This window comes from Paroedura picta, chromosome 17 (genome assembly GCF_049243985.1).
Source record: "Paroedura picta isolate Pp20150507F chromosome 17, Ppicta_v3.0, whole genome shotgun sequence".
Taxonomy (NCBI): Eukaryota; Metazoa; Chordata; class Lepidosauria; order Squamata; family Gekkonidae; genus Paroedura; species Paroedura picta.
In genome coordinates this window covers 20,993,708-21,013,898 of record NC_135385.1, presented here as the reverse complement: position 1 = coordinate 21,013,898, position 20,191 = coordinate 20,993,708, and the positions used below count along the sequence as shown (strand labels likewise).

General features: G+C 49.8%; 1 protein-coding gene and 1 long non-coding RNA gene across 3 annotated transcripts in view; one reads left to right on the top strand and one right to left on the bottom strand.

Moving 5' to 3' along the window:
• Positions 1-20,191, bottom strand: part of LOC143827204 (uncharacterized) — a 74,368-nt gene that overhangs the window by 51,647 nt on the left and 2,530 nt on the right. For both annotated transcript variants that reach the window (XR_013227212.1, XR_013227213.1), the window contains exons 2-4: positions 19,677-19,830; positions 18,515-18,588; positions 14,559-14,714 (exon numbers count right to left, since the gene is read on the bottom strand). This is a non-coding gene — a long non-coding RNA (uncharacterized LOC143827204). The remainder of the gene's footprint in view (positions 1-14,558; positions 14,715-18,514; positions 18,589-19,676; positions 19,831-20,191) is intronic.
• Positions 3,147-14,585, top strand: LOC143827196 (QRFP-like peptide receptor). Its single transcript, XM_077316585.1, has 3 exons — positions 3,147-3,332; positions 4,791-5,399; positions 7,542-14,585. The coding sequence occupies exon 3, from the start codon at positions 7,663-7,665 to the stop codon at positions 8,905-8,907; it is 1,245 nt and encodes a 414-aa protein (XP_077172700.1). The 5' UTR covers positions 3,147-3,332; positions 4,791-5,399; positions 7,542-7,662; the 3' UTR covers positions 8,908-14,585.

Genomic DNA, 20,191 nt, shown 5'->3' with positions numbered 1-20,191 from the left:
CACATGACCCTTTCCCCCATCCCCTTATCTGCTTGGAGTCCTTCCACAATAGAAGAATTCTCTTCCCCCAGCACGAAGAGCCACGCAGGCCCTCTTAAACTGCAGCCGGAGAAAAGGAACTAGCCGTTGGCCGAACTTTCGCACCACAGGGGCCCTTAACGTGACAAGCTGTAAATTGGGACAGGCTCAAGAATGCAATCACGTCTGCCCTCCAGAAACAAGGGCAGAATCTCTCTGTGCGTCTCTGACTCCTCCTCCTTAGCATCTATCCTACAGTTCTTACCAAACCCAGATAACGGAAAGATCTGCTAATGCTGATCTTCCCACAATGGGTTTTATCTTTACTGGCCAAAGCCATTCTCCTCCGCTCTTATTCATCCCCAGCAACAATCAAAGCACAGGGGTCAGCCAGTCGCTATAAGAAACGCTGCACAGCCTCTGTTTATGAGCCTATTAAAAGTTTATGGCTTCCCCTCTGGCCTGTGAAGGCCGTTAATCCAAGGAGAAATGTTTTTCATGGCACAAAACCGTTCTCCAAACCTCAGGAGGGTCCAGAAGACGCAGCCACGTTTGGGTACGCCGTCCCTGTTTCGTGCGCCGGCCTCTAAATCAAGGCGCGATGTTCCCTTCAAATCTCAAACTAAAACGGATCAAGGGAGAAAAGTTCAATTAAACTTGGTCTGTTCAGCCTGGAGAGAAGGCGACTAAGAGGGGATACGATAACCATCTTCAACTACTCGAAGGGCTGTCATAGAGAAGACGGAGCAGAGTTGTTTCCCGTTGCCCCAGAGGGTCGGGCAAGAGCCAATGGGCTACTTTGCTGGGAATAAGCCCCACTGAACAGACCAGAGAGGTGACCCGCTAGAGATTCCTCAACAAAATTCTCTGGCACCAGCCCTGGCCGAAAAAGGCAGATATAGCACTCTTGGGCAGTGGCCTCTTTTTTCACTGATTTTATGACCGTGGGTCTGGAGCTGGAACGAGGGCGATTTGCTCAATATTCTCCCTCTTGGTTTCAGCGCTTGGCAGCATTCGTAACGAGTTGTTTTCCTGGATTCTAGCGGTTGCTTTGACTAGCGTTGCTGGAAGCTGCCTGTAGGAGCGTGGGATGTGTTAATATTTTCGATAGAGTAAATAGACCCAAACACACCGCCCTCCCCTCCAAAAAGAGAACTTAACACAGGAACATCAGAAGAGTCCTGCTGGCCAATTTAGTCCAGCATCCTGTCTCACTCAGTGGCCACCGAGTTCCTCTGCAGGGTCCACAACAAGGCAGCCTTACTTGGAAGAGAGACGTGACGTAGAGGCAGTCAAAGGCAAACCAACCCTGCATGTCTCTGATGACACTTTGCAAACGAGCTTCCCTGAACAGTGCGAAGCCCTGGGAGAATCGTCGAAAGGTCGCAAGCCATGACTCGGCTACTCTTCTTTCCTTGCACGACACCGCTGACCACAGCGACAGAACAATACATGGTCACATAACTGCAGCCAGCAGGAGAAGCAACCCAGAGCAGAAGCCAGCCTGTGGTCTTTGGGAAATGCTGTAGGCACCGTTCGTTCCCTGCCCACCTATGTACAAAATGTACTGGCTGTGCATTATTTACCACAGGTGTGTTCGCCACGACTCGGCTGGAATGAACAATCTGCTCTGCGATATTCAAACTCTCCCACTAGAGGTCAGCAGAGTCGCCTGTGCATGAAAACAAGCAGTGTCCTCCTCCTCTTCCAAGCCATCCTGTCCCAGTAGCTTTTGGTCCTGCTAGAGATCCCTTTTGCACTGAAGAGAGATTTGGCCTGATAAAAAGCTCCTGTACGCCATCCGAATAGGGAAAGTCCATTATCCTGGCCGTGCCCAACAAATATTGTCCTTCTGCTCTTTGTCTGCTGGCATCCAACCAGGTGGAAAATTCAACAGATTTCAGAAGCTCGCTCAGTGTTTTGTGGCCCGGGGAGCGCGAGGTTTTCCTTGCCTGGATTCTTCGGATGCGATTTGGGGACAGATTCCTCGGCCACGTCTCCAAATTGCACAGCTTAGCCCGGCAAGCTCGGTTGCATCAGGTCTTGGAAGCTTAGCCCTGGCTAGCTCACGGAAGCCGGACAATCTCAGGATCTTCTGACTGCATCACGCAAATGCCAGACCATAAATAAATAAAAAAAGGGGACAGCAGGCTAACGGCAGAAGTGCCCGCAGGGAGGGAGAATGTTAACTCAGCCAGCCAGCGATTTTAAATTCCCCCTCCGTACACCCACGCGTCCCTCCCATTTCCATCTTCACGCATCCAACTGAGCACTGAATTGAACAGGCCGGCTGGCTTCCACCAGAAGCCACTGCAGTCCCTCCCGCAAGATGTGCCATGGCTCCGATTCACACTCGAGTTCTTCGCATTCTGGCTTGGGAGATGGCTCGTCTCCCACCGCCAGGCCTTCTTTTATTAATGAGCCTGTTGGAAAAGGAAGCAAGCAAAGGCTATCGCAAAGCAACGTGCAAGAGAATTAAACTGGGGAAGGGGGAAGGGGGGGGGGACTGTCCTGCTTTTATGGGATCCGATGCTCCAGATTTTGCCATAGACCAGGGGTGGCCAAATGGGGGCTCTCCAGAGGTCCCTGGACTACAATTCCCATGAGCTCCTGCCGGCACCACCCCTGTTTGGCTGACTTTCTTCTTCTTCAGACCGACTAGACATGCCAGGGGCTGAACCTGGGACCTTCTACAGGCAAAGCCGATACTGCACTACTGAGCCACACTTTGCTCTTGAATACTGGCATGCTTAGACAGGAGATTCTCTTGGATGCCGTGCACTGCGGAAAATGCTTTTCTTCGACCTTTGGGGAGGGGCTCAGGGGCAGAGCCTCTGCTTTGCATGTGGAAGGTCCCAGGTTCAATCCGAGGCCTACTGGAAGAACTGCTCCATTTGAAGGCCCTGTGGAACTGTCCCAGGTCCTCCAGGGCCCTGATCTCACCGAGTAGAACATCCCACCCGGCCTAGTCAACCCTGATCCTGGCTGAGGGCAGCTTAACCGCCTTAGGGCTGGGGATCTTGAGCATGTTTTGCTCACTAGATCTTAGACCGCAAGCCGGCAAAAGCCTCCAGGGGGCTGTTTTTCTCTCATGCTTGCAGCAGCCATGGTAGCTGTCGAGACAAGGGAGAGCAAACGACGGCGGAGAAGAGAAGCCGGAGCACAAGGCCGGCCACGCGGCCGACACAATGCTCCCGGAACGAAACAAGCCCGCCCGCCTCAGCGCCGGGGAAAACAAAGGCAGGATCCGTGTTCGAGACAATGGCAGCGCGGCAAAGAGAAAGCAGACCCGCTGCAGTGCCGGCCGGCCGCAGGTGAGTCAGAGTCCGGATGTTCAGCTCTCTGGAGCACGTGTCATGCCTGTGTAAGTGGTGGCGCTTCAATGGCTCATGGGGGAGCAAGTGCGATTCCTCCAATTGGGGAGCATTATCTGGGACGTGCCCTTAAGTGAGGAGCCTCTCCAACCAGCCAGGTGAGAGGCCTGTTTGGCTGGGGAGGGGCACATGGGGGGGTGAGGCTTGATAAAAAAGCAGCAGGGGGAAGCTGCGCAGCTGGTTGAATGAGCTTGGGAGGCACTGTAGTAGTTAGACAGCCCTATGGCCACCGAGCCCTGGATTCAAATCTCCACACTACCGGGACACTTACTGGTAACTTTGGTTCATCCCCCTCCCCCACTCTCTTTGCCTAATTTAATTATGTAGGGCATTTTCACATGTCCCAAGGGGCTCATGGAGGCCTGCATATTTCTCTCTTTCTCTACCCTCTCGACAACCCTGCAAGGTGGGTTAGGCTTATCTATCTCACAGAGTCGTCGTGAAGATAGAAAAGGAGGAAGAAATAGGGTTTTTTTTTGGGGGGGGATGTACTCAGGAGGGAGAAAAGGGCCCCCATAGAAGCTGGTTGTTTGTGGAGGGACACCAGTGCTGCTTTAACAAAGAATGCCTGCCTGGATCTTTCTCTGATCTTCCATGTGCGGGAACATGCAAGATCTGTCATGTGCATGATTCAAAAGGGTATGAAAGATATCCTGCAGGGGGCATCAGGGGAGATGTATATGTAGCATAGTTAGATCAGGGGCTTCCTGACCGGCTCAGCTGGAGACTTCCTGCTCCTTTGACCACACTTCCTCCCTGCTTGCCTCCAGAAAAGAACAGACTGAATGATGACGACAGAGCAGTTAAACAGTTAGATCTCTCTCTCTCTCTCCTTTCCATATAAAGCTCTTTCTCTTCATAATAACCCTGAGATCACCCAGCTGGCTGCATGAGGACGCATGGGGGATCGAACCTGGTTCTCCAGAGTCCACTGCTTTTTAACTGCTACACCAGACTGGCTCTCTCAGAGAAACAGCAGCTGCAGCCCCAAATCCTGCCAGCTTCAAACTTTCCAGTTGGCACCCTGCAGCACCAGAATAAATGTTGCAAGCTGTTCCTAGTGCCGCGGCTAAGAGCCGAAAGAAGGGGCTGGCACGGATCCAGAATCAAGGGAAGCTTCATACGCTGAGAAAAGGGGAATGAGAGGGGGAGAGAAGGGGGGCGCTCCAGAGAAAAGGGTCTGTCTGCATCTGTGAATGCCCAAAGTGAGCATTTGCGTGCGCAGAGGAGAGAGAGAAATAGCTGAAGAGAGGGCAAGTGTGAAGAGGCACAGAGCTGTGCTCCTAGTTTGAGAGAGGCAGGACTGTTTCCCCTGACATGAAACAGGGGAATGTGCGTACCAGCAAAAGGTGAGCCTGGAAGCTAATTTATTTTTATTTTATTTATGTATCTCTTTAGGGAAAGGGAAGGGCATCTGTGTGCGTGCCTCTGAGCGCCCGCTTAGCGGAGCTGCGAGCGTGCGTGGGTGCAACCACAGCAAGGGATGTGGGAGAGCGTTGTGTGTCTGTGGTTTGCAGAGCACTGAAGATGCCCCTGAGCATATGAACGCCCAGGAGTGCAGTGCCAGAAAGCAGAAAGAGGGAAGGTTCCCTAGCCTGGGCGAAGAGGTGGGCTTCCCTGTCAGTGAGCTGGCAATGCCATAAGGACAGCGCACACAGGGAAGAGTTTGTACGTGGGGGGGGGGGGAGTTCAGGAAGCATCCCCCAAGCCAACGATCAGCAGAACACGGTCGGCGCTGGCTCAGGTGCGCCTGAAACGGAGGACGCATGCTGAGCCTTGTCACCATGCCTGGAACACAGAGTCTAAACCAGCCGAGAGAAAGCCACCGGCAACAACTTCCCTGCTTCCAAGCCAGAAGAAAACTGTCTGTTTCTGGAGCCCCCTCTGCAGTTTGAGGCACCCAGGGACAGCCACGGCTCGGATGCACGCTGAGCCCACATGCCAGCCCTGGGAGCGTCAGACGCCGACCCTGCTGTTTCTCCGGATCCGCTCCTTGCCCGACTCAAAGTAAGTGCATTGAGATGGAAAGGGGGGGGGGAGGCTGGGAAAGCGCCATTAAGGGAATGACGGATTGCAGTGTGTGTGTGTGGGGGGGGGGGGGGAAGCACTCATTGTCTGAGAAAGAGGAAGGAGGCAAGGAGAGAAGGAGCTGTTCCTTCAGCACCAGGGACCGGGAAAGATCTGCTCTTTCGGCTTCAGGGCAAACGCCACAATGCAATCGAAGCATTTCTACTGGAAGGGTCTGTTTCGCTTCTGGGCCCCTTCTCTCCACAGACCAGATGGCCCAGCTCCGCTCTTTCAAAGCAGGTTATAGATATGCACTTTTAACTGGAACACTCCAGGACAGAAGGGAGCCCTGGGATCCTGGAAGCTCCTGCCTGCTTGCTTTCAAGCCGGAGCCCGGTGGTGCCACCAAGCCAAACTGGGTTTTATCCCAGCAGAAACTTTGGCCGGTTCCTTTGCTCGATTACTGGCCTGCACGGGCCAGGCTGGGAGGTCACATGCTATAAACCAATGTTATCATCTGTCACCCTTACCTGGATGGCCCAGGCTAGTCTGATCTCACCAGGGCTCAGAAGCTAAGCAGGGTCAGCCGGGGTTAGCAGTTGGATGGGAGACCCCCGAGGAAGAGAGCCAGACTGGGGCAAGCCACCTCTGAATGCCTTTGCTTTGAAGCAGATGCTGGCACACACACAGGGGCCCTCTCACCAGCATGCAGGGCAAGGCGTAATGTAAAAGGAGAGGGCAGAGATCAGAAATGGCATCAGCAGCAGCACAGAAAATGAAATTTATAAAGGTCGAAGGTAATGCAGTCAATATCCAGCTCAGTTCCTTTTGTGAAGACGAAAAAGAAGAGTTGGTTTTGATACCCCCTTTTCTCTGCCTGAAGGAGTCTGAAAGTGGCTTACAATCGCCTTCCTTTCCAGCCATCTTGATATAATCGTTAGGAGTGCGGACTTCTAATCTGGTGAGCCGGGTTTGATTCCCCGTTCCCCCACATGCAACCAGCTGGGTGAGACCTTGGGCTCACCACAGCTCTGATAAAGCTGGAATATCAGGGCTCTCTCAGCCTCACCTCCCTCACAGGGTATCTATTGTGGGGAGAGGAAAGGGAAGGGAATTTTAAGCCACTTTGAGACTTCTTCAGGTAGGGGAAAGCAGCATTGAAGAACCAATGCTTTGCGGGTTATGCATGGAGATTGCTACCTTTAGACCCCTATCCTGGATTTTCGTGCAATGGCATCATTTGAATCCCCGGCTCCTCCTCCCCGTGCAGCCAGCTGGGTGACCTTGGGCTAGTCACAGTTCTCTCCAAGCCATTCATGCAGAGCCGTGCTCCTTGAGCTCTCCCCGTCCCACCTACCTTACAAGGTGTTTACTATTGGAAGGGGAAGAGAAAGGTGTTGGTAAGCCACCTTGAGAATAACATCGGGAAAATGCTAGCTTCCCTGCTTGACAACCAACCAATCCCCACCAGTTAAATACGGCCCAATCGACAGTAGATTTGAAAATGCAAAACAGGTGATTTCAATACATTTGAATACTCTTAATTGTTTAAGATGTTATAGACTTATTATAGATCTATGTAGTGTTTTATTCTGATGTTACCCACCCTGCGTCAGCCAAGAAGGGTGGGATATAAAAATGTCCTTGTACTCTGTCAACACAAACAGACCCCAGAGAAATTCAGCTGCCCTTGAACAGAGCTTTTAGCCTTGACTCCTGTGTAGTGGAATGAGCTCCCAGGAAACATCAGGGACCTGCAAGACAAGAGCTCTTCCACCAAGCTTATGGCATTCCCACCCTGGGTTTGGGTTTTATACTCAAGGATGAGATTTTTTTAGAATTGACCTTAGAATTGTTAAACTGTGATCTTAACTATATTGTTGGTCTTGTGTTGTTCACTGTCTTGAGTCTGCTCAAGCACAGAAGGTGGTTTATAAATCCAAAGGAATAAAAAATAAAATAATTTTTAAAAGGGGATACTAAAAAAACCCACCGTTCTTCTTCTTCCTCTTCTTCCTCTTCCTCTGGGGCAGACAGGTCTCCTTGCTCGGCTTTTCGCAAGGCTCTTGGGCTTACCAACTGACTAAGTCAGGTGGGGGTAAACGTGAGCCTGTCTTGTTAAAACACACTTATCTTTTCCAGGTCAGGATGGCTCCCTTTCAGCTCGGTGGATGTACCTAGAGTCTAGCAAAGGAGATTCCCATAGAGATTGTACTCCCCGCCTGCCTCTCCGTTGCACTCATGTGACAAACAGAGAAGAGCGATGAACGTCTCCTTCCGCCTCTCCCGGATCCGCAGCCTGCTGGACCTCTTCGGCGGAGGCAACGTCTCCTTCCCCAGCCTGCTCAACGGGAGCCAGCCGCCCGGCTGCGAGGAGCTGGAGAAGCTGCTCTTCTTCTTCGACAGGGACCCAGCCGCCATCTGCCTCGTCGCCATGTACCTGGTGTCCTTCGCGGTGGGCTTCGTGGGCAACGTCCTGTCGCTCAGGATGCTGACCCGGAAGCACAACCGTCGGGCGCCCAGCCTGAGGGCCACCAGGAGCCTCCTGATCAACCTGGCCGTCTGCGACCTCCTGGTGGTCTGCGTCTGCATGCCCATCACGGTGGGCAACCTGATTTACAAGGCGTGGGTCTACGGGGACTTCCTGTGCCGGGCCCTCCCCTTCGTCCAGGCGGTCTCTGTCTCAGCCAGCGTCCTCAGCCTCACGGTCATCAGCCTCAACCGTTACTACAGTGTCCACAACCCGCTCAACGCCAGGTCGTTTTTCACCCACCGGAAGATCTGGAGCACCATCCTCGTGGTCTGGGGGTTGTCCTCGGGGATCTGCCTGCCCCTCATCTTCATGAACAAAAGGGATGAGATCGGGGTGCTGCATGGCCTCCCGCTTGTGTTCCCCATCTGCACCGAGGTCTGGCCGCAGGAGGGGGTCAAGCAAGCGTACAACTTCCTCCTCTTCTGCACCCTCTACTGCCTGCCCGTCCTCTTCAACCTGGTCATCTGCTGCCTGACCGTCCACCGGCTGTGGAGCCCCACCAGGCTGCTGAGGGACTGTGGTGCCCGGAACCAATTCCTGCCGGCTTCCCGGCTGAAGATCCGCCGGAGGGTGGCCCAGATGGTGGTGGCTCTGGTCCTGCTCTTCGCCGTCTCTTGGCTGCCCATTTACATGATGGACCTCTGGATCGAGTTCCACAGCCCCAAATCCGTACAGGATATGGCCCAACCCCCCTGGGTCCTCCAGCTCCGCCCTTTTGCCCAGTGGCTCAGCCTCACCAACTCCAGCCTCAACCCAATCTGTTACTGCTTCGTCGGCAACCTCTACCGCTCCGCCAAGGAGATGAAGAACAGGTACCACAGGAAGATGACCTCTCTCCTCAGCTTCTCCCTGTCTGAACGGAGCTCCGTTCCTGAGCTGATCTCCTACAAGAGCTCCTTGAGCAAAGAGACCAATGTCGTCATGGCGATTGGAAACGGGCACCAGGAGGGCTGTGATCCTAGGACACGGCTGTGAAACTGCCCTCCCGGCTCTTTCTCTCCAAAAAACACTCCTTTCCATCCTGAGAGCTGCGTATAATCCTCAGAGAGGGATAATCAGGGGCTGTTAGAGGCCAGTGGAATGGCTCCCCCGAGTTTTTGAGCCTTTGGGATTTTTAAACAGGGTGATGGGCACAGCCACAAAATGGCGGCCACAGGAGGCGGAGCCCCAGTTGCAAAGTGGCTGCCTCGGCTTACCCTTAGTCATACAGTGAAGATCCTTCTGCTGCGGTGGAAGTCTTTGCCAAAGTGTCATTCCCAAAATCTGCACAGCCAGTCAAATCTCCTGTGGTGGCCAATCAAAGCAACTGGCTGAGCAAAAGTCCCATTTGACCCCGCCCACTTCCTAAAAACACTTGATAGGTACCAGGAAAGGTGTTTGGTGAGTACCACATTTTGGATCTTTGCTCTACGGATGGCTGATGGAGACTCCTGTCTGACCCTTGGGTCTGAAAGAACTCAGCAACTTCTGGCCCATGAAAGCAGGGGAGAGAACAGGAAGGCTAGATGGACGGCTTGTCAATTCCCTTCATTCACATGGACCCACGACTAAGGGAAAGAGAACTCTTGACATGAGGTCAGCCTACTGTCCAATCTCTGCCCCAGACCAATACTTTCAAGGCTGAGCAATTTCACACAGGGTGACTCATCTCCTGTCTGGCAAGCATGAAGACGTGCAGCGGATCATCTGGCTTGCGTTCCCGGACCCGAAGCTAACTTTCAGCTCAATTTACGACACGAGGATGTGCTTTAAGATATTTTTAACTACTGTATATGCCGGTCCTTCGCCTTTCCTGTGCAGGATGACTGAATGTGAAAGGGCTTATTTACTTTCCAGGGATGAACAGAAGGGGGGACCTCTAAGCTTGTGGTGGGCAGAGCACCAGCTGCTGAAATTTCCTCTTGCAGGTGGCTGTTTAAGGTGACTCCAGCCAGTTTATCCCCAAGATTTCCGCAGGGGCAACGACTGACCCCATGTCTCCCTCAAGGCAGACCTATCCCGTGCTTAAACCAACTTTGACAGGCACTGTCCTTGAAAGGGCGCCCAAGAAAGGAGATTTGGTCTACTGAATCGTTGAAAGCTTTCAAAGCATGAGCCAGCTGTCTATTGTGGGTTTTCTGGTCTGGCTGGCCTTGGTGTGGTAGTTTGAGTCCCGGATGTTTTGCCGACAACTGTGGCTGGCATTTTGAGAGGTAGGACATGGCAAGATGGAGGTCTCTCTGTGCATGGAGAACCTCTCTTTGGCACTGAAAGATTCCCACCCTGCAGGGTCCTACCTCTGAAGACACCTGCCAGTTACTCAAGGAATTTCCCAGCCTGGAGATGGCAAACCTAGGGTAGGACCTGTTTTTCACATTTACTGGCGTGTGCATCAAATCTGAGGACCCCTCTGAGTCTGAAATCCCGCAGGGCCGTGAGAAACCAGCATGGGGTAGTAGTTAGGAGCATTGGATAGGTGACCCATGCACTTAAACCTTACCCACCTCACAGGGCCATTGTTGAAGGATAAAATGGAAAAGGGGAGAATGTTGCACGCTCATTTGGGCCGCCATTGTGAAGAAACACGGGAAATAGATGAAGTAAAACCAACTTCGGGGTCCAACCAAAAACAGGAAGTGGAGATTTTTCCTTTAGACCTGTCCCCCATCAGTGCTCGGGAAGCTCTCCTGGCTTTGGCTGCAAAGAAAGCCGTTGGCTTGATAAAAAGGAAGGAGAAAACAATGCCTTATTGCTAATTTTCTTTTTTTTAGTTCAAACTCAACAGCGATCTGCACCTGCTGCGATATTTCTCTCCAGAGAAGAGTCTTGGAACGTTTCATCTTTCTTCAAAGAAAGCGTCAAGAGTGTGCCTGGTTTGATTTTTCCCTTTCAAAGGCATCTTGTGTAGGGATTAGGACTGCCGTCTAGCGAAAGGTTGTTTGACAAAGCACTTTCAATCCAGTCAATCACAATTCCTTGACTGCAACGGAGTGTTGTTTTTAATTTAAGTTGGCTGGGTTCCAGCCCTTCTCCACCCTCCCCAAATCCAGCTTGCCCAGTATCTTTCTGTCTGTCATATGCTTCTTTGCATTCAGAAATTGTTTAGGGGAGAACATGAGAAAATGTATCCCCAGCATATGAAAGATTTCAGAGGGTTGCTATCCTACCGAGCATACTAGCAGCAAGCCCAGCCAAACGCCAGTCCCTAGAACCACAGGAACTGCTTGGCTCATGGCTGTCGAGTGGTACAGACATGCACTGCTATAGGCTTTCCTGTTTTCTCCTCCCCTCCCAGCAGGGGAGCTCATGGCTGTTTTCATTGGTACCACTCAGTATTTCCACGCTCTGTTGGAAGTCACTCGGCTCGACTTGCCCCATTCACCCTTGAGAGGTATTTTGATCCTCATTCTGACTGTTCTGTTTGGCTCCTGTGCTCAAACGGCCTGTTCTCTGAGTGCAATCTAGCAGCTAAGAACCCCCCACCAAGCAACATAAATACCGAAATAAAATATCATCGGGAGAGGCACGCACAGATGGCAAATTTCAAACCGTCCCTGGATGCCTACCGAACACTGGCCGGGGAGAGCATTCCAAACGCATCCATCATTAAAATTGAGAATTGGCTTTCAGTTCTCTTTGCCAGTGGCCAAGGCCACCGAACACGTTCCGAATCGTTCTGCCTGAAGAACGTTTTCAAGCTTTGAGGAGCAGGTGTGGCGTTTGTATGCGAGGAGACAGGCTGTTCCCTGATTAAATAGCAATCTTCTGCCCTCCTTGGAGCTTATTTTTACCTTAAGATTTCAGGGGGAAGAGACAGTCCATTCACCACTGGTCCCAGCTCACGACTCCCCCCTGTACGCCTCCCTTTAGAAACATTTCCATCTTGCTTAGAATGTGCCTGAAGACCACAGTTGTCCTTGTGTTTTCAGCCAGCAGCCATTGCAATCTTTGTTTTCTCCCCTCCCACGCGCCGCACACGGGCTGTTGTCCTTTGTTTTAATGTCGAATTAACAACAGATAAAGCAAATAAAAATCAATCACCAGGAGCACATTTGGACGGCGCACGAGAGATGCTTCTCAATGGCATGCAAGCCTGCAGGAAGTAAATGGCAGGACCGAGACAGATTTTGGCGTCCGGAAAACAAACAGCACAGTTTTAGAATTCTCGTCTTGAGAATTGGCGCCGAGCTGAATGGGAAGTCGAGCATAAGACAGAAACCACCAGCAGCGCATGGTGGTTATACGAGGGCATGGTGGTGCCTGCAAATACCTTTCCTCGCACCCAGATATTTCTGGAAAGTGGGCAAGGCCAGGCAGAGCTTCCACCCAGCAAGGCTTCTGATTGGCCGCTGGAGATCGGATCAAACGGTCGTTTTTTTAAAGAAGAGGGACAGCTTTGCGAGTGAGAGGGAAGAGAGAGAGTCCTAACTAACTGTCTAACTGTTGTTCTACATCCACTGATTCTGTTCGAGAGGCAAACAGGGAGGCAGTGTGCTCCATGGAGCCAAGCAGGATGCCGCAGGAGAGTACTTGAGAAATTCCAGGAAGTTCCTAATCTGAATACACAGACTACACATCTGCTCCAATGACTCCTGTGGGATATTCTTCCTATGCTTTTGCATCATGCCCAGTACAGCTCTTGCATATTCCAGCAATTTAGAGGGTGCTGAGGTGGCTTCCCTCCCTAGGCTGTACCTCCAGATCTCCAGCAAGTTCCCAAACCGGAGTTGGTAACCCACAGACATCTGACCAAAGATGCTTCATGACTGTGGTAGCCTTGGTTTCCAAGGAGCGATTCTATTAAGCCAGGCAGAATCATAGAATCCAACCCCTGCATAACACAGGAACACACAGCTACTTAATTCATATCCTGCCTTTTTCCCCAAAGTGTCTTGCATCATTCTCCTCTCCTCCACTGATCCTCACAACACCCCTGTGAGGTACGTTAGGCCAAGAGCATGTGCCTGTCCCGAGGTCATACGACAAGCTTCCGTGGCGGAGCAAGGGTCTGACCCTTGAAGGAGTACGCCCAGGCTGGGTCTCTCTGGTTTCTATATAGGTTGCACCTGCATCAGTTTGATTCAGCACCCTATTTTCCTCCTGATTAGGTATCCACTCACCCAGCTGGCTCCATATGGCCAAGTGGCGAATCGAACCTGCTCCCACCACTTTCTTTAACCACTACACCATGCTGGCTCTGTTAGCTCCCTTTGGAGTTCATAAAGCAGGAGGTGGAGCACAGAGCAATTCTGATCCTGATTCTACTGAATTCGGTGTGGGTTTCCCACTCCCCTATGGCTGAGTGAACTAGACTGTGTTGCCTTCTCCGGTTCTGTCTTTCCATTTGCCGTCTCGGGTGCCTGATCACCGCCAGCCCACGTATCAATCTCCCAGAGCGATCAATCAAGCCACGGTTGGTGCGCCAGCCTTCCGCGAGCTCTCGATCTCTCCAGCTGCCAAAGTCACAACTCCGGCAGCTGAAAAACCAGAGAGTCCCGACGGGTTGAGAAATGAAAAGGGGAAATCAGATTTTCCTTTCCTTTCCCCTCCCCAACTCCACACAGCCTTTGAATCTCATAACGCTGTCTGGCCTTGATCGAATCACCGGCGGCATCAGTGGTCGAGTGGCCTGTCCGCTTTGCTATCGGGGGAAATCTTTCTGCTCAATTATCCTCGACGGATAATGGGAAACCCAACCTTCTGGCAGCCCCTCTGAAGGGAAAACTGCCATTGTGCGATTTCATTTGGTCCACTGCGAAATCTAATAGTCTGAACCATTCCAGTGGAGCCCAGAGTGACGGCAAAACCTCGCATCGTGAAACTCCCTATTTCTCTAAAGAGTTTTCGCATTGGGGGATCTCTGCTGTAAGTCCGGGCCGAGGGAAGCAGCCGTTCGAGGACTTAACCACTTAGAGGAGGTGTAGAGCTGCACCAGACTACTTTAGCAAAATCCATGCTTTTGAAAACATGGTTCAAACGTCCCTGCAATTGCTGTGAAAGCCATCCCCCCCCCTCACACACACACACTGGAACCTCACTCTCAAAGAGTTCATGGTCACGCTGCTAGTCCTGTGAAGAAGACCAAGAGCTCTCTGTTTGCACGGCTCTCTATGACATCAGGGCAGTCAAGCCAATAGCATTGTCCCTGATTCTGGCTCTAGAGGTGCCTGGGGAATCCCCCAGAATTATAGCTCATCTCCAGACTACAGAGATCAGCTTCCCTTGAGAAAATAGATGCTTTGGCAGATGAACTCTGTTGCATTGTACCCCCACAGAGGTTCCTGTGCTCCCCAGGCTCCACAGCCAAATCTCTTGGAGTTTCCCAGTGTGCATCTGGCAACCCTAACCCTAACCCTCCACCTGTCATCCAGGGGACCTGGCAACCCAAACTGTGAGTGATGTAAGAAACAACCAGATCTTGCTTCCACCTTAGCAAGATCTTTCCCTCCTAAGGTGTGAGAGAGGGAGAAAAAATTATCTTTATCGAACTCTCGATCCATTTTTTATAAGTTTGTATCATGTGCCTTCCCCAGTGGCCTAGCAGAGAAACCATGTGTACATGTGGTTGCTATTTTTCTCCCCTATTTGTAGATTAGCACCTGCAGAAGACCCTGTTTGGGTCAGAAAAATCTTCCCAAATCACTCACAGTATCGTGGTCGGCAGCAAGTGGAAGTTCTGTGTCCAGAAATTCTTACTGAGAGAATCCTGTTCCATGGGAACATCAGCAGACTGTTCTGGTTGGAAGACATCCTTGTAAGGTACATACGTGCTGAGATACGCTTTCCCCCTGCTGCTCCTCCCACTACCAAAGAAAACAAAAATACAGTGAGGTGCTACAATTACTGTCTGATTGGAAGTTTTTTTGCCAGCCATTCACAAACACTGGAAACAATTCTTAGATTCAGAGCACTTATGATAAAAAAACGGGCTTGCTTCAGGTCAAGCTCCAAAAAACGCACAACTGAAATAGCTGGGCTGTGGGGAACAAACATACTCTGAACATGGGGCTGGGAAGGGGGAACAAACTTAGGTTTGAAAGCCTCTCTCTCTGCTAGTCCAATGTAATGGAAACTTCTTAAACCAATTACCGGGAAGGAAATCGAGCTGCCAGGCGCATTAAAGCTCACAGGTACTTGCTAATACATTACGATAAAGGCTCAGACAGTTAAATTAATAAACCTATTAACCTGACAGCATGCAAACAAAAGTGGAGGATGCTACAGAGCCATTTGCTGGAGAAAGAGGGAGGAATCGTTTTTTGGTTTCCCACGAGACCCAAATATTGCCTTCCAGATATGGAGAAGCCCAAACCACAGCACGGAAATGGCATTTAATGACTGAGAATAGTGTCATTCCAGTCCACTTAGCATACCCCTGGCTCTCCCGGCTAAGGCCCAAGCAAACCCACCGCTGGACAACCATCAAATAGCTAATAAGGGATACTCCAATATTCAGTTCCATCTGCAACTCTGGACTTTGATCTCGCGCACAGGAATTGTTCACCCCAGCGCGACAACCAATGCGGAGTGTTTTCCTTCTTGCAGACGGTGCATTCTCAAAGGGGCAAGTTAGTTAGAATCATAGAATCATAGAGTTGGAAGGGCCATAGAGGCCATCTAGTCCAACCCCCTGCTCAATGCTGGATCAGCCCAAAGCATCCTAAAGCATCCAAGAAAAGTGTGCATCCAACCTTTGCTTGAAGACCATCAGTGAGGGGGAGCTCACCACCTCCTTAGGCAGCCTATTCCACTGCTGAACTACTCTGACTGTGAATTTTTTTTTCTTGATATCTAGCCTATATCGTTGTACTTGAAGTTTAAACCCATTACTGCGTGTCCTCTCCTCTGCAGCCAACAGAAACAGCATCCTGCCCTCCTCCAAGTGACAACCTTTCAAATACTTAAAGAGGGCTCTCATGTCCCCTCTCAACCTCCTCTTCTCCAGGCTTTTCTCCATGACCTTGGGGCAGGCTTTTCTCCAGTTTCAGAATTCTACAGTTGGGAACGTTTCTATCCATTAGTCTCCATTATCGATGTTTTTATTTCCATTCCTATGTTTTTCCCTCAGTGTTGAACCCAAACATACTATAACCTTACACACTTAGCTTGTTATTCCTGTAAGTCCCTTGTCTCTGTTAACCATCTTCGTGATGCTGTGTACTAATCCACGGCCCACCCTCTGCCTGTATACGTAGACTTGTAATTCCCAATTCATGATGTCTGAGGAAATGTGTGTGCACCCAAAAAGCTTACGCCTTGAATAAAACTTTGTCGGTCTTAAAGAAAGAAAAGCAAAAGGGAAAAAGACGCAAAATAAAAGAAAAAATACGTATATTAAAAGGGCTTCTGGTTTTATCTGCGACTGATCAATGTCAAATCAGGCATCGGTTACACTGTGATTTTATACAAAATGAAATCCCTCTTTTTTTTCTAAAAACTCTCCCCTGAATCTTCCAACAGTTCATTTCCCTATTTCTGAGCATGTAACGGTCTCATTGCCATGGGGAGAACAAAGAGGCAGCCTAGGGTGATCTCCCACTACAGCGGATGATGAGCTGTCCGCATCCGACCCCTGACGATAACTCCGTTGCGGGGCTTTGAACTCTACGAAGCTTCTGAACCGCCTCCAAAGGAGACTTTGGAAAGCCCTCTAATCCGGGTGTGATCTCAGAGCATGGATTGCCGTGGCTGAATCTCACGTCCGAAATTGATAAAAGGCACTAGGTGCCAGAGAGGAGACGCAAGCTGCTCTGAAGAGAGGCCCAGAGTCCATCAGCATCCCTGAGTGACAAACATGCTCCTTCCAGGGGAGTGACACCCCCTCCGGAACTGGCTGATAACTTATTAGTCCTTCCGTCCTGTCTGGATGGAACGCCATCTGTCCCACTGCCTTCTCCAGGCACCTAGTCAGGAGACCCAGGTTCAAATCCCGGTGTGATGTAGCGTGATGTAAAGAGTGTTGAACTAGAATCACAGAACCAGAGAGTTGGAAGGGGCCATACAGACCATCTCGTCCAACTGCCTGCTCAGTGTGGGATCAGCCTAAAGTGTCCATGATAATTATCTGTCCAGCCGCTCCATGAAGACTGCCAGTGCAGGGGAGCTCTCCAAATAGGGTCATAACTATATTATTATTTATATTATTATTTATATTTATATTTATATTTATATTTATATTTATATTTATATTTATATTTATATTTATATTTATATTTATATTTATATTTATATTTATATTTATATTTATATTTATATTTATATTTATATTTATATTTATATTTATATTTATATTTATATTTATATTATTTCCTGCCTCTCCCTATAAGGCTCAAGGCGGGTAACAGTAGCCTGAACCCCATTAAAATCCCCATTAAGTTACTTTAAATTCCGATATAAATAACATTGGCCTTCTTGAGTGTTTATTTCTTCTTCCGAGTCTGAACGGCAAAAGAAAAGAAGGATGAAGGAGACAGAGCAGGCTGACAGTTCATTCCTGCAGTGTTTTATGGCTCCGTGAAGCCAGTTTTGTGCCGCGGTCCTTCCAGCAGCTCCCATCTGAAGCCTGAGTTAGTAGAAACAGCAGGGCAGCCAGCCGCCTACCCGACAGAGAAGCACAGCCAATAATGAGAGTCAGACTTATATCTGCAAATAAATACCACCATTATTGTGCTGCCAAGCTTACAGCTCTTTAGAGCTGTTTTAGCAGAATTGTTGTGGGTTATTTTGCCATCAAATCATAGCTGATTTCTACCACCCCCGCAAGGCAAGAGACAGAGGCGGTTTGCGTTATGATCCTGGCGTTCCGTGATGGCCTCCCATCCAAATACCAACCAATCTGCTTAATTTCCAAGAGTTGGCTGGAACAGGCTAGCTTGGGCTATCCAGGTCGGGGCAGAATTCGGCTGGCTGTTTATGTCTGTTTATTCGTCCCATGGGTGGAAACGTTCGAGCTTTATCAGCAAATAACCTTACAGCCCATAAACTATCTGGACTCGATTGGAATGGCCACATCTGGTAGCGTTTGCTACTGCAAGATGCAGCAGCGATGCCAACTCTCCAAGATGGCTTTCTAAAACAAATCGGGAGAGTTCATGGTAGAAAGGTCTGTGCTTGCTAAGCAAAGCCTCCACAATCAGAAGCAGTGTACCTCAGTCTTACATGCCAGAGACAAACAAGAGGGGAAAATGGTGTCCAGTTTATTGAATGATTTACTTCATGTGCGCCCCTGCCTTTCTACCCAATGGCGACTCCGTGGCTTAACATCATTCCCTAGACTTTATCCTTACAACAACCCTGTTGGGTAGGGCAGGCTGAGAGACTGGCCAAACAATCACCCAGCAAGCCTCCATAGCAGTGGGGATTCGAACCTGGGTCTCCCAGATCTTAGACCGATACGGTCACCATAACTGGTGACACAATTCTTGATGCCCTGCTCTCGAGCTTCCCAGAGATATGCTGGATTTGATCTACCTCCGTCTGATTTTGGAAATGTGGGCCATTTATTGCAATAAAAACCTGATTCCGATTGAGCTCAAGCCCTTTAGTCTGCCCTCTGCGCCCCTTTCGGGAGGAGACCGGATACTGATCGGCAGAATTCACTTACTTTGCATTGAAGGTGCAATTAGGAAGTGGGCTTCAATCAACATCATGCCTCTCCAAAGGAACTGCCTCCAAAACCTTAAAATAAAAGAAAACGCCTTCTTAAAAATCACGCAGGCAAGACCCTTTCTGGCCCAAATGCCCATGGCCAGAACCAGCATTATTTCCCCCTGCTTTGGTTCTCAAGCAGAGAGTTAAGGGCAAGAAGAAAATGTGCGTCTTTGTATAAAATCAAGGAAAAAGTGAAATAGATACAGCTTTCTCCTGTAGGCTTGTTGGATTTGGTGCAGTGGTTAGGACCTCTAATCTGGAGAACTGGGTTTGATTCCCCACTCCTCTTCCACATGCAGTCAGCTGGGTTACCTTAGGGCAGTCCCAGTTCTCTCAGAGCTCTTTCAGTCTCACCTACCTCACAGGGTGTCTGTTGTGGGGAGAGGAAGGGAAGGCAATTGCAAGAGACTCCTTTAGGTAGTAAAAAATGGGGTATAAATAAAGCAGCTCTTCTTCTCTTCATGATCCTATATGCATAGACGGAGTCGGGCTATGCTCCGACCCCTTACCAATGCACATATTCCACTCCAGGAGCAGGGGAGCTGCATGTATAAAGAGGGCTTCGGGTCCTGCCCTGCAATTAGGAACTGTGCTTTTTCAAACATCCCTTCCTTGCAGAGCAGGAACTTGTGGGCATGCACTTCCTACATGAACCAGTTCTGTGTGGCCAACGCACATCAGCAGGAGGCTCGTGCAACACTCCTCCTCTGTGGGTCAAGTGTGTTGTGTGAATACACATCCACGTGGCGAGGTTTAGTATGGACCGCCTCACAAGAAGGGACATTCACACAACTTCCTATATGCCACATTTTCCACGGCATTGCAAATGCACCCCAAAAGTCACACTTCATCACGCCGTAATGACAACGCACCACAGGGCAAAGTAACATTCGAATACACTCTCGCAGTGCACAGAACGAGCTCCATTCCGGTTACTGCAAGGAAAAATAAACAAACCCCAGCGAGCATTAGTTGGTGTCCTTTCCACAAAAAAACAGAGAGCTGATTCCAAGTGAGGGGGCTGCAATTAGACAAATGTGCCCCCAGATCCAATTAAGCACAATCATAAATTAAACATAATTCCACTACCCTTGTGGCTTTTATTAGATGTTTACCTTGTACACAAACGTCAACGATGGGCAAGATGTCTCGAAAGAGGTAAACCAATTAGATACGGGGATGTTTGCCCAGGCTGGAAATATCACCGTCGCTAATCTGACTGTCAGAAGTTTGCAATCCCGCAGTGGCTGTTTTCCTCTGGTCCAGAGCCTTTAAAAAATATTTTAAAGTTTTATTTGGAAGTAGTACATAGCATCTCACAGAACTATTATTTCTTAAAGATATTCAGCTGCTACTTCATAATACAAAGATTTAAAAACCCTACATCTTTTTCTAGGAGACAGCTTTTAAGAAGAGGAGAGAGAGGGGGGAAAGACCCGTAATATTACCACTTACATTTTATAACTCAGTTATTCATTTTCATCCCATTTTACTGACCTATATAGTCAATATGGTCTAAGATAGGATTCCTGACCCAAACACAGAGCCACAAAGATGTGATGGAGATAGGGATGCCAGCTTCTAGGTGGTACCTGGGGATTCACTGTAATTACAGCTCATTCCCGGACTA